The sequence below is a fragment of the Beta vulgaris genome, chromosome 5 (assembly GCF_026745355.1).
Source record: "Beta vulgaris subsp. vulgaris cultivar EL10 chromosome 5, EL10.2, whole genome shotgun sequence".
Classification (NCBI taxonomy): Eukaryota; Viridiplantae; Streptophyta; class Magnoliopsida; order Caryophyllales; family Amaranthaceae; genus Beta; species Beta vulgaris.
In genome coordinates, this window is record NC_079206.1 from 58,713,131 (window position 1) to 58,728,451 (window position 15,321).

Here is a 15,321-nt window from a genome sequence, read left to right on the forward strand (position 1 = left end):
GTTTGAGAATTGGTGCCTTACACACCCTGACTTGCCTCACATTATTTCGTCTGTATGGGGCATGCCTATCGCAGGATCAACAATGTACCATTTTACTAAGCATCTATCTATCTTTCGCAACAAGATTAGGAAATGGTGCTTGGATCATAAAGTTGTTTTGGAAATTGATTGGCAGGAGCTCTCTACAAAACTAGGCAACATGGCAACCAATGTCTCCACTCTTCCTCAGGGGAACGCTTTTATGAACCAACGTCAGCAAGAATTGCTTCAGTCTTCTTCAGCGCACTCGTACTGGTCTCAACGATCGAAAGACAAATACGTTCAACTTGGGGAACTTCCCACCAAATTCTTTTACAATAGGATGCGACAGAAACGCCGTTCCGCATATATTTACATGCTTAGAACTGCCAATGGACAATGGACTGAGGATGGTCCTACTATAGTGGACACATTCTTGCACCATTTCAAAGATGCATATGGCACCTCCAACGTGCCTCCTATCTCTGACCAGGCCCAAGATGAGGCTATCGACCTACTACTTCGTGAATTAAATTTACCCCATATCTCCAGAGACCAACACCAGCAACTACTTTTGCCATTCTCTGAGGCTGAAGTGCAAGATGCTATGTTTGGCATTGGTCATGCTAAATCTCCTGGATTGGATGGCTCGATAGCCGAATTTTTCCAACAACATTGGAACATTCTTGGGAAACAGGTATTTCACGCAGTTACTCACTTCTTTTCCACCGGATTCATCCTCCGAGAATGGAACCAGCCACTTCTTGTATTGCTTCCCAAGGGTCAGAACCCGGAGGAGGTATCTCAATTTCGGCCTATTAGTCTCTGCAACACAATTTATAAGTGGCTCAAAATGCTTGGTCAACAGGCTTCGGCCACTACTATCAGACCTTATCACGGATTACCAGAGTCCTTCATTCCGGGTCGGCATATGGATGATAACATTTTGATAAGCCATGAGTTAACCCATGTTCTGAATAGGCATCGACGCGGTAATGTTCATCTGGCGGCTCTCAAAATTGACATGAATAAAGCTTATGATCGGGTTAACTGGAGGTTTTTATTAAAAGTTCTTCAAGCTTATGGGTTCCCTACTCAGTGGATACAGTTGATTAGTCAATGTATCTCCACAATGACTTATCGCATCTTGGTCAATGGACAGGTTACCGAGGCCTTTCCTGCGCACTGTGGTCTCAGACAGGGGGACCCCCTATCTCCCTATCTGTTTTTGTTCTGTATGGATATCTTGTCTCGCATGTTAACACTGGCTACAGATATCCGCCGATTTGATGGATATCGCGCGCACAGGTATGCTCCTTCTATATCTCATTTGTTTTTTTGCTAATGATGCCCTTCTTTTCTTTAAAGCATCTCATGCCTCCTGCATGGAAGTTTCCAACCTCTTGGGCCGATTTTGCCATATTTCTAGACAAATGATCAGCTTACGTAAGTCATATGTTGAATTTACCCCTAACGTCCCTGCTAACATGGGTCAAGAATACAAAGACATTTTACAGTTGGAAATGAAAGATTCTCTAGGAACATATCTTGGGGCTCCTGTGGACATACAAGGGAAAAAAACTCAGCACTTTACCTTCTTACTAGATAAAATTTCTCAGCGCATAACAACATGGTCTCATTCACCGCTGTCACAAGCTGCGAAATTGATTCATCAATTCTGTTCTCATTGCTTCGATAGCCCATTCCTTTCTGTGTTATTAATCCCTACAACCATTGCTAACAAGGTGGATGCTATGCTCAACCGTTTTTTCTGGTCTAATTGCTCTGGAAAAGGAATTCACTGGCGAAGTAAAGAGCTCTTGCAGAGGCCAAAGGGTGTTGGTGGTCTCGGGTTACGTAGTATTACGATGTACAATCGATCACTTCTGATTAAAAAAGTACGGCATATGCACCGGAATTCCAATTTACTCATTTCCAAAGTTTTTTCGGGGGTGTCTCAGGTTCCTGCTTCATCGCTTACTACACTTCGTTCAGTGCGTGCTCAATGCTCTTGGGGTGCAAGAGGTTTACATCAGGCGGAGAAGGTTCTCCTGCAAAATTATGTTTGGAAAATTGGATCAAATTCCACTCTACTTGCTGGTAAAGAACGATGGGTCAATGGGATGGTTCCCCTCTTCCGCGATAATGTACCACTTCGAACTGCTGCTACGGTTACCATAGGCTCTCTTTTGTTGCCACAACAACAAGGTTGGAATGTTTCCCGTCTTCATTCGTTTTTCCATCCCACTGATGTTCGCGCCATTACCGCGTTAGAAGTTCCGCGATTCTCCAACCCTGTCGATACTCCTATTTGGCCCTTTACCACATCGGGTCAATACACCACTAAATCTGGATACCACATTCTCTCTCAAAATAATGATATCTATAGCATGAACCCCCCTCTAGTTTCGAAATTTTTCCGACTACTATGGGGACTTCGCATCATGCCAAAATGGAAAATTTTCCTCTGGAAATTGTTCCACAATGGTTTAGCAACAACAGCTAACCTCTCACACCATGGTCTGTCCATATCTGATGTGTGTACAACCTGCAATGTAGAACCTGAGACATGCCAGCACATTTTCAGGTTTTGCCATTTATCCACGGTGGTGTGGCAAACCAGCCAATTGGGTATTATCTCCAACTCTTCTCCACTTATGACCTTCAAAGATTGGCTCATCGCCTGGATTCATTATTTCTATCAACCGGACGGGTACAATGGTGATCGTCTTCCCTTGTTTGTGGCCATTTTATGGGCTATCTGGCAGGGTCGAAATAAACATATTTTCGATGGCTTAGTTCCAGATTTAGGTTTAGTACACTCTCTGGCAGACCAAGGTCTTCAGCAACACATCACCTTTATGGGCACTCCTCCTCCACAGTGTCAGGCTTCGCGCGAAACAACTGGTGGCCTGCCAGGGTTCCTTTTTGTTCATTATGGGGAATCTTTCTCTGGGCCGGGAATCCACATTTACATATCCAAGTGGATGCCTCTTGGGTGAAGTCCTCACCTTTGGCTGGTGTTGCATGGGTGGCGGATCATATTATTACTAACGGTAGGGAGGGGCAAGGAAGTTGCATTCATGCATCTTCCGCTCTAGTTGCTGAAGCTCGGGCTTGTCTAGAGGCTTTGATTTGGGCTCATGCACGTATCTTCACATCATGCTCTATACAGATTCTGAGATCTTGGTCCGAAGTTTAATTCAACATAGCAGACAACCGATTTCGATCGCCTGGACTCTCACTGACATTCGCTACCTGGGACAACAATTCAAATGGTGTCGGATTACAAAGGTCAATCGGCCACAGGTTCAGATGGCCCATGAGCTAGCTAATCAGGCCCGCCGGGGACAACTTCCAATAGTCTACCTTTAATTTTGCTTTAGTTCTTTAATTTCGCTTTAGTTCTTGTACGTTTTTCCGATGTTCAAAAAAAAAAAAAAAAAAAGACTATTCGAATTTTAATAGTATTTCGTTTGAATTATTTTATGATAAGCAATATAAAGTTACTAATCCTATTGACGAACATCAATTGGTAGATTTAGGGTGCGTTCTGTTCAACTTAAAAAATTAAGTTTCAGGTCCAATAAGTTCAGATAAGTTGCAATAAGGTCTAATAAGGGCAATAAGTTCTAATAAGGTCTAATAAGGTCCAATAAGTTCCAATCAGGTGCAATAAGTTCCAATCAAGTCTAATAAGGTCCAATAAGTTTCAATCAGATCTAATAAGGTCCAATAAGGTCCAAATAGTCAATGTTAATAAACATTTGTTTTATTGTCCATTATTTTGTTATTCATAATTTCATATCACTATTAGCTGATTATGTTATTATTAGAATTTTAATTAAAGTACCACAATGATATATAGTATTATACTGTATTATGTCTATTATTTTATTATTTATTTGTATTATGTCTATATTTTATTATTCATATTACTATTAGCTGATTATGTTATTATTAGAAGTTTTTATTAAAGTACCACAATGTATAGTATTATACTTGTATTATTGTCTATTATTTGATTATTCATTTGTTATTAAATAATATATAATCATGGTCAATAATTAACGTTAACAATAATAATTTAATTATTATAATTATAATATTTTTGCAATTCGTCTTTAAATAACTAGAGATAACATGTTAAATATATAAATAGTAAATTTTTTTTGTTAAATCAATTATCATAAGAGATAATTAATAATAATAATTTTTTTTAAAGGATGAATTTTATTAATTATTACTTCATAATAAATTTTGAGGGTAGTATTTACGTTAGGGGCAATATTTATATTACTAATAGTCAATTTTTTTTGTCAAATAAGGTCAAATAAGTTTCAATCAGGTTCAATAAGGTCTAATAAGTTTCAATCAGGTCCAATAAGGTCTAATAAGTTTCAATCAGGGCCAATAAGGTCTAATATCAATAAGGTCAATAAATTCCAATAAGGTCCAATAAGTTCCAATCAGGTTCAATCAGGTCCAATAAGTTGAATCAGGTCCAATCAGGTTTAATAAGTTCCAATAAGTTCAGTTCAGGTTCAATAAGTTCAGTTGAGATAAGTTCCAATAAGTTCAGTTCAGATAAGTTCCAATAAGTTCAGGGCCAATAAGTTAAATAGAACGCACCCTTACTTAGTGTTTATTAAATGTGTTCTACATAGCAAAGGTTGTGTCTTCAACTTTTTCATTTCTATTGTGTTTCGAGTCTTATAACCCACGAAATGACCATGAATCATGAGTAGTGGGTTTTATATGTTGCTTGTTGACGTAGGCAGATTGGCGGAAAAGTTCGAAAAGGATTTGCGACAAAAAGCCTGAACTGTTTTGCGGAAAATGGGTCGACGGAGTCCGATTGCCTATTGTGATGATACCTTTTCGGAAGCGGAATGGCCCAACGAGTCAAACTCACCGCTATGCCGTAACCTATAGGCTTTTTAGGCCATCCAGGTCCCTTTAAGGCCTGAAATCAGCTTTTTAATTATTTTCGAATTTTATTATTTCCTTAATTTCGTGTTAGGGTTTTATTTAACGTATTTAAACATTATTAGGTCAATGTTTGGAGGCAGTTTTTGACTTTTAATAATATCCCAGAGTTTATACTCTTTTCTGGTGGATTCCGGAGTTTTACAGATTTATCGCTTGTAAATCTGTGTGTTCTTGATTCGAGAATTGCGCTTGTTTTTCTCCATTGATTCCGACTGCGTCACTTGTATATGCACTTGTTGCCAAAAAAATATATAAAATTAATTTAGTATAAATATAATACATAGGTTGCGTACGTTTAACCCTATAAGTTTACGTGGATCTTTTTGTATCGTGTTGTTGTTTTGTTTAAAAATCAAAATCAAAATAAACATATAACTTATAAGGACCATTCTCATAACTCATAAGCATCAAGTGTTCAAGACTTCACAAGATATAGGCTATGTTCAGTTCACCTGAAATTTTCTGATCTGAACTTATCTGATCTGATCTGATCTGATCTGAACTTATTTTTTCTGATCTGATCTGATCTGAACTTATTTTTTCTGATCTGATCTGATCTGAACTTATTTTTCTGATCTGATCTGATCTGATCTGATCTGAACTTATTTTTCAACAAGATCTTATTTTTATAAAATATATTATTACATATATTATTACTTTGTAAATCATTATTATGCAATACATTATAAGAATTCTTTATAGTGTTACTATTATTATCATTTTATTTCTATTACAACTTTTATACAACTTTTATTATTAATAATAATTATTATTATTATCATTATTATAAGAACAACAATAATAATTATAATCATAATTATTATTATTATTACTAAAAATAATTATATAACTCAAGTCATTATTTTATAAGAGCACTTATACAATGTTTCACACTTTCCCTTAAAAAAAAGTTTCACACTTGAGAAGTCGGCAAACTGAACTCTTTTTTTTCCATATAAAATAGAACAAGATATACAAACAACTATGACTTGAGCAAAAAATAAATAAATATCGTGCAACTTCAAATAGCTAGAGAGATTTGAAATTCGTAGGAAGAGGTATACCGAATCTAAATTTATAATTTGTATCTCACACTTAGCTTATTTTGAAATGTAATCCGAACATAGTAGTTTCGTTGATCATGAATTTGAGATATCATATTTTATATATTTCTTATTTTTGCGTCAATCTTATGTTCTTAACACTGGCTTTTAATTTTCTATTATTTAATAACAACAAAATAACTTAATATAATAATAACAATGACATTTATAATGGTAACAACAAGATTAATAATAATTACCAATATTAATAATTAATAAGTACAACAACAACAATAATAATAATTCTTTGAACAAATATACTAGTAAATAATAATACCCCTTTGTATTTTTTTATCTTTGTCACTTAGAATCTTGACACTATTCACAATAGAGATAATCTTTTAGATTTTTCTCAATATATAAGAAAAAATATAGTCATGTGGGGTCTTGTTTGATTCGTGTACTTTATTAATATTCAATTATTATAATTTTTATTAATATGTAGTGAAAGATATTTAATAATAATAAGTTTTTAAATATAAGCATGATATATGAACTGTCTGATCTATCTGATCTGATCTGATCTGACTTATTTTTCTGATTCTGATCTGATCTGAACTTATTTTTTCTGATCTGATCTGATCTGAACTTATTTTTTCTGATCTGATCTGATCTGATCTGATCTGATCTGATTAGATCTGAAATAAGCAAAAATAAGGTGAACTGAACATAGCCATAGTCGGATGTACCCAAGAGGCGTAACGGAGTATTCAACCGTGTTCTACAACGAACTACAGCGTAACTGTGTGCTATTAAGTATTAAGTGTTGACATTAAAGTCACTCAGTCTTAAGGTCGTATGAGATGTGAGATGGCCTGCATAAACTACTAAACTAGAGCGATACGCAGCTAGAGCACTAAATTAAGATGGAGCCTTTGGTCGAATAGATGAAAAGTCTTAGGCGGTCATATTATTAATGCATCCTCGTTCATGGTTTTTTTGACACAAGATTGGGTCATAAACCTTGTTCAAAAAAAATATTGGATCGCATTCATGATTTTTTAGTGTTTTTATTTGTGTCATGTTATGACTCAACTCATGTTTGATAATCTTATGACCCAAATCATGGAAAGAGTCGTGAAAAAGTATCATGGGCCTTATGGGAAAGCCAACTTTGTTTTGGCTAGGTAAAAGTTACCACATGGCATTTTGATGGAAAAAAAACAAAACAGCTCAATCACTTGTTGCAACGCGTGAGCTGAACAGAAAAAAAAAGAGGAAGAGTCTGGCACGCGTCAGTGTATTGCAGCACTACTTGCCAATCGTTTCTCGACTTGTGTAACATGTCAGATTGGGGTTATTCAAATTTTATAATCTGAATAACTTTAAAATATAAATTAAATAAATTCATCAATGGGCATAGTTTTTTAAAATCTATACATAGACATTCATTTTTGCTATAATTTGATAAACTTTTAAAATTAATTATTTTTTGGAATTTTTTTGGATCATAAGTGGGGTACATTTGTCAAAATAGATCATAAGGCATGATCAACTTGTGTACGATGATAGAGAAAATTGGTGAGAGAGAGGGATGACATGTTTTTTTTTGTGCGCCATGAATGGTCATGCTCTAATGACTATGAAACATTTAGTAGTTTTGAACTGCTAGTTTTTCATAGTCATATATAATATGATCAGCTAAAAAATATTCTTGTAACTATATACTTTATTAAGTGCATTTTTTGTTCAAGTTATAAAATAAATAACAATGAAAACTAATAGGGGAGTAATGGTATTAACAAGAATTTTTAATTTTATTGAATATTTAGTTCCACAACAAAAATTTGGCAACACTTATTGAGGAGCTAAGGCATCATAATGTGTTTAGGGTTGAGGACAATAATAATTATGGTAATAACTAGATAGATTAATCACCCATGAGAAATGGAAATTATTACCCAATCTCTCATACCAAACAACATACTTTATAACATAGATGGTTTTTTGTTTTCGTTTCCAACCCATACAATTTTCATCCAAACATGCTATAATTTGGTAAAGGGGTTATCTAACTTAAGAAATGAAACTCTATCATCATCCTTGAAAAGAAAATTGTTTTATTGCATCCCTATGTCACAGCACTGTTGCTTTATAGAATAAAGCATTCATTTTTGTATCACATGATCTGCCACAGTTAGACCACTATTAATTATCTAATGGAAACTTAACAAACACAAATTCAGAGCTCTGTTCGTTATCGTTTTTTGTTTTCAGTTTTCAGTTTTTTATATCATACGACTTTTTTATTCATAAAACTAAAAAGTAAAAACTAAAAACTTACCGTGAGTCCGTGATGCTGAACGGGTCTTTAGTTATTAAAAAGTTGTGACAAAATTTTATAGAATTTAAGAAAAATACGCAAAATGATTACTAATTGGATTAGATATTTAGAATCAACAGTCCAATAAAAGATCAACTAATCAAAAACAACTCTACTAGTGGCCCATCTTAGATTAAATACGATCCGCATTATTATTACTTCTAAGAATCCTAAAGAGCTAAAAACAAAAACAAAATTTGTTATGCGAAGCATTATTTTCCATTTAGAACTTTTTAATGCTTTGATCGTGGAAAATTATCTGGATTTATAGTGGTGGTGGAGCTCACCACTCAATACTGCCAACATTGTTAATATAATACTGTAAACTTAAACTGATTTGTACAAGAGAAAGTGTTCAATACCTTGATCATGATTTAGATATCATAATTCATATGATCATATATATCCTATGTTTGGTGTCTTTGATTTGGATATGGCATGACACCAGTCTATTTACTTTCAGTTTTCACATCTGCAGAACAGTGGTCGCGCCGTTACAACTTTAAGTCTCTGCAATCTGTCATTTTCAAACCAGGAATTCATTGTGTGAACATAAAGGAGGAATGGAAAGTTGCCGTTTAGTCTTACAAGCAGGAGTGCTATTCTAGTGTACTATCAATTCAATCATATCTGATTATACAACTCTCTTACAACTTCGGAAAATTAAGGATTTTAATATTATTCCAATTGATTAATGGTAATTGGTCGTTTAGAATAGAGTACATATATAGCGTTGGAACATTTGTAGTTAAATATGTCCATTGATGATATGTAATGATATCGCGTTTTAGTGTTGTGGTGTTTGACGAAATGTAATGAGAAAGAAGAAAACGTGAAGCTTCGATGATTAGGGCTTGGTGCGTGCCACGTGCGAAAGTTGCTTGTCGCCTGCAACATCGCCTCTGGAAATGTTTTTGATTGTCAGGAAGTCTGGTGCGCCCGCACCATACTGCTGAAATAATTCCTTTCGTGAAATGATGCATGCCTGTTCGTGTGAAATGATGCATGATTTCAATCCTTTTCTTCGTAAATCTTCCTTAGTATATATAGGGAGATATCATATGAAGAATGAGGTTAGATAATATTCATACTTACTTAGCGAGATTCATTTCTCTATTTCTATCCTTGTTTTGCAAAACACAACCTTCAACACACATTATAGTGTATATATGTATTTTGTCATCAACCAAACTCCATAGTTTCTTCTTCGTATATCACAAGAGTTTACCGTTTACCTTGTTGATCCTAGTGGTGGGTTGGTAAAATTCTTGAAGGAAAGCGTATTACTACGTGCTTGAAAGCTCCATCTGGTTTCCGACAAGATACATATTCATAGACACACATATAACATATAATAGTTGCAAGACATTTAATTTCTACCCATGCACGACATTGTTTTTCCAACGCTAATCTATGTAGCACGATCGTACGAGTACTTCTTCAAGGTCACGTACGAGTATCTGTACTTGATATAATTGGTATCTTATATGTGTACACGTACCCATTCCTAAAACTTTGAAATCTCGTTCTTTTCCATCCCCATACCCGAACCCTTAGTTATTTTTTTGTGTGCCCCCACCAAGGGATCTCTTGTTAAGAAGGACTTTACTGAACCAGCATCTTTGCATGTCAGTTAGCCCAATTACACAGATCAACACTTGAGAGTAGGAAATATAAGGGAATTCTTACTTCTAAGCACAAGTAGATTGTAGAGTTCGAACTTGTGATCTCAAAGTCATATGGTGAGTTTCCCACCACCTACACCAAGCAAGCTTAGTTCCGAACCTTTAATTATGACCAATAGCTCTGAAAATAAAATTACTTTTGATTTGACAACATGCTGACATGTCATTCCTAAGTGATGGCAAATTTCTTCTAGAAATATAGCCTAGGTCCCTTTTCCAAAACAGGTAAGGTTGGTAAACATATATTTAAAGGACTCTTCAATTATTGAACTTGGCACTAACATTCCAAACTTGTAATAGTTTACTCAAACCACTATGAAATAGTGAAAAGTATAGTAGCAGCATAATCCTTAGGAGAAACCATGGAAAGTACTAAGAAAGTTGACGATAATTCAAAGCCAGAGATTAATTACAGAGGAATAAAGGCCATGCCTTTCATCATAGGTACGTAAAAAGTGAACATATTTCACTATCCTAAATTCTCTTTATAGTTCTATTAATGGCATTTGTTACAAGTAAAAATGAGAAATTTGTTGTTGTAAAACTAGGAAATGAAACATTTGAGAAGCTAGGAGCTATTGGTACCTTGTCCAACCTGTTAGTCTACTTGACAACAGTATTCAACATGAAAACAATCACAGCTACAACTATGATCACTGTCTTCAACGGCACCACCAACTTTGCAACTCTAATAGGAGCTTTGCTTTCTGACACCTACTTTGGCCGTTACAACACCTTGGGATTCGCCTCGATTGCCTGCTTTATGGTACTTCTTGTCCTTTTAGCTTGCATACTCTTTGTCAGTTCTCAGTTAACGGTATAGTATCGCAATTTAGATCCTACATATAAGAGCATGATGCGCAACATCAAGATTCAAGGCCGTCTTAAATCATTTAGGGACACTGTGCTAATAAAAAAAATTAAGCCTTTCAAAAAATATAAACAAAATATATGAAGGGTGTCTTTTATAAGGTATCCCGTTATTTTAGGTTAGCGTTAGTAATGTCTCTTGCATCATGCTCGAAATGCATGTTTTTTTATTGTAGTTCATGTTTTTTTTTTAGGTTTTTTTGTCGGAATGTATCTAATAAAACAAAAGTTTTGTAGAGAATAACTTAATAAAAAAGATCACTAAAAGACCTATTAAAATACTATCGGTTGTTAATAACAACCATTTTATGAATTTCGAGCCAAAATACTAAATTCCGGCATTGACTTTTTTTTAACTCCAATTGAGTCTTTCAATTCTTTCTTTCTGTCTTATCTTTCACTGCTATTTGCTCATCTGTTGTTAACGCCGGAATTTGGTGTTTTGGCTCAAATTCATAAAATAGTTGTTATTAACAACCAAAAGCATTTTAATAGGTCTTTTTAGACAAAAAAAATAGATTATTAGATCCTTCCCTATAAAACTTGTGTTTTATTATGTATTTTCCGACAAAAAAAAATTCTTTTTATCATCTTACTCCTATATTATGTTTTATCAATCTACTTATACATGTTCATTTACATAAATTTGCATGTTTATTTAACATAATGTTTTTTTTTCAAACATATCCATGCTCTTTCTATTATACCTATATTTATTCTGATTTGAAGATTCAAAATAACATGCTGATATAATAAAAATATGGGGACCAATTGAAACAAGGTTTTTATGGGAAAACACCACTTAAATTTTTTTTTTTTTTTAGGAAAAGACCAATTAAAATACTTTTGTTGGTAACTTAAAACCACCTTATGATTTTCAAACCAAATTTTCAACTTTCATTGACAGTTTCTTTCCCTCCAAAACCTCTTTTTTTTGTTTTATCTTATTTTTCGCCTTCTTACTGTTTAAAAGCCTTAATTTCCCCAATTTCCCTATTTTATTGAAGCTAAAACTCTCATCCTCAACCTCAGAGCGGGTAGTAGTACTAGTTAGAGAATTCAGAGCAAGTGCACTCGTCCGAGTTCGTAGAGGAGAAATGGGTGAACCCAAATCAGAAATCAGGCTTGTTGTTGTTGTTGGTAAATGAAAATTTGGAACAATGTGAGTGAGTGAGAAGAGAGGAAGAGAGAAAGAGTGTGTTAATTAGTGAGAAAATGGAGAAGTGGGTAAGAAGGAGAAGAAGAAGACATGAAGGGGATCTCGTGAAATAAACAGGAAAAAACAAAGAATGTGAGTTGACAAAACAAAAAAAAAATCGAGGTTTAAGGGAAAACCAATTGTCAACGCCGGATAGTTAACAATTTCGCCTGAAAATCGTAATGTGGTGTTTAGTTGCCAACGGAAGTATTTTATTTAGTTCTTCACTGCAAAAAAAATTTAAGTGGTGTTTCACCGTTTCCCCACAAAACCATAGGCGGCTAAGGCCATGTGCAGGATGAGCAAGTGCACAGGGCCCCCGAAATATAAAGGGCCCAATTCTATTAGTTGTCCGCCCAAAAAAATAAATCTAAATCTAATTACAAATACAAAGAGATTAATTTCTATTTGGTGTTTTTCTTCTTCTCCTATTCTCCAAAAAGCCCTATTTATAACTCTTTGGTCTTTCTATTCACCGAAAAATTTAATCTTTATAATTTATTTTAGCACAGGGCCCCTAATTTTATGAGACGGTCCTGCAAAACCCTATTTTAATTGGTCCTTCTCCACAAAAAATCTTAAAAATAACATGTAACTCAACGCATGATGTGCATAAATCATAATGCTCCTGTATGTGGACTGTAGGTGTTGGCTGGGTCTAGACCTCTTCGGCCTAACTTGCAAAGAAGTTGCTTTTGTTAGACCTATTATGGAAAAAAGCATCAATATTAGATCCATCACACCAAATCTTAGCGAAAGTTGTTTTGAATGTTTGGTATCAGATTTCAGTTTTCTTGAGAGCTACTATTAGGATGTGTTGAGATCTACTTTTTGTTGCTACTAGTTCTTGCAGGATATCATATCTAGTTGGTACACTAATAGTCTAATACCACCAATACAAACTAAACCAGCTATTTGGACACTACTGTAACAGAAAACTCGAACTGATGCAAAAGAATAACACAAAAACTACTGATATACAATGGATGTTTTATATACAATAGGTTTTAGTCACCTTAAATATAAAAACGCAAAACCTGTACAGATATGAATTTTGTATAATCTGGCATGACCAAGTCATGCTGTATACAATACGTCGAATCCACATAAAATCTATTAAAACAATAAAGCCTTTGAGCAAAAAGCCTACAGTGTACCAATGCACTTTTTGGATATGTTCAGGGACTATTGATGATAGACTTAACATCAGTAATCAAGAAACTTCATCCCCGCCCGTGTGGGAATGAGGAGAGTGTCTGCAGTGGGCCGTCAACTGGGCAGATGGCATTTTTTCTGACTGGGTGGGGACTACTGATAGCAGGAGCAGCAGGCATAAGGCCATGTAACTTGGCCTTTGGGGCTGATCAGTTTAACCCCAACACAGAATCAGGAAAGAAAGGGATCAATAGTTTCTTCAATTGGTACTTCTTTACTTACACTTTTGCACAAATGGTGTCTCTGACACTCATAGTTTATGTGCAATCCAATGTGAGTTGGAGTATTGGATTAGCGATTCCCGCAGCTCTTATGTTGATTGCTTGTTTGCTATTTTTCATGGGTACCAAGATCTATGTGAAGGTTAAGCCCCAGGGTAGTCCTCTTTTGAGTTTTGTTCAGGTTATTGTTGCTGCAGTCAGAAAAAGTGAACTGAAGCAACCAGATTTTCAGTTGGGTTCTGTGCTCAAATACTTGCCTACTGATTCTGTCAACTCCAATTTGCCTCACACAAATCAGTTCAGGTAAAGAGCCTTCTAACTTTATGAACAACAAATAGATAAATATAGTCTGAATAATCTGACACTTCAACATGTATCTGTGTCTGATAGTTAGTCCAAGTAACATAGTTGTCAGATTTTCAGATAGAATATCATTGTGATTATTAGCTAATACTCTACTGCTGATCATTCACCACAAAAAATGAACTGAAATCTTTTCAGATTCCTCGACAAAGCTGCAGTTATAACCCCCGATGACCAGATCAAAGCGGATGGATCAGCAGCGAATGCCTGGAAACTCTGCACAGTGCAGCAGGTAGAAGAAGTAAAGTGCATACTAAGAGTGTTACCCATATGGGCATCCGGCATAATATACCATGTTCCTATAGTACAAATGCACACATACGTGATATTCCAGGCACTACAATCGGATAGACACCTAGGAAAAACAAAATTCGAAGTTCCAGCTTCATCCTACATTGTTTTCATGATGATAAGCCTCACCATTTGGATTCCAATCTATGATCGAATATTAGTCCCATTTCTTGAAAAATTCAAGAAAAAAGAGGGTGGAATCACAATCCTGCAAAGGATGGGAATCGGAATAGTATTCTCCATTCTCACTATGCTTGTGGCAGGCCTAGTAGAAAACCATAGGAGAAAACTTGCACTTACAAAACCAACACTCGGGATTTTCCCAAGAAAAGGCAAGATCTCTTCCATGTCAAGTTTTTGGCTAGTTTTTCCATTGGGTTTAGCAGGACTTGGTGAAGCATTCATGTCAATTGGTCAAGTCGAGTTTTACTACAAGCAGTTTCCCGAAAACATGAGGAGCGTTGCTGGCTCCATATTCTTTTTAGGCATCGGAATGTCAAGCTACTTGAGCAGTTTTTTGATCTCCATAGTTCATAAGACAACAAAGAAAGGAACATCAGGTGACTGGTTATCTGAGGATCTTAACAAAGGGAAGTTGGATTATTACTATTACATGATAGCTGGACTATGTACCTTAAATTTTGTTTATTTCCTTGGTTGTGCTAGGTGGTATAAGTATAAAGGATGTGGTGAAAATGGCAGGAAAATAGAAATAGAGCCTATAGGTAGTGTGGAACTTACTGAGTCTGACAAAGGAACTGTATGATTTTTACCATCAGAGAGCAGAAACAGGAAGTATTTACTTGACAGTAAGCAACTAAGCATACATCAAAAGTTCATTTACTGTAAATGCAAAAGGCAATGAAGAGAAGTAACTCCTGTCCCCTAGTCCAGCAATTGGCGAAGGACAATTAGTGGTCGCTCAATTATTATGGAGGCTCTTTGCAAGAGGATATATGACTTATACTTTAAATGTAAAAAAGTTGGAAGATACTACTACCTCCGTTTTTTATTATGTGCAACGATTTGACATAAAGTAGAG

At 35.2% G+C, this 15,321-nt stretch overlaps 1 protein-coding gene across 1 annotated transcript; it reads left to right on the forward strand.

The window, feature by feature from the left end:
• The first annotated feature begins 10,382 nt into the window (after positions 1-10,382).
• Positions 10,383-15,205, forward strand: LOC104894119 (protein NRT1/ PTR FAMILY 2.11). Its single transcript, XM_010680290.4, has 4 exons — positions 10,383-10,565; positions 10,670-10,887; positions 13,372-13,928; positions 14,127-15,205. The coding sequence occupies exons 1-4, from the start codon at positions 10,484-10,486 to the stop codon at positions 15,043-15,045; spliced, it is 1,776 nt and encodes a 591-aa protein (XP_010678592.2). The 5' UTR covers positions 10,383-10,483; the 3' UTR covers positions 15,046-15,205.
• Positions 15,206-15,321: the final 116 nt, after the last annotated feature.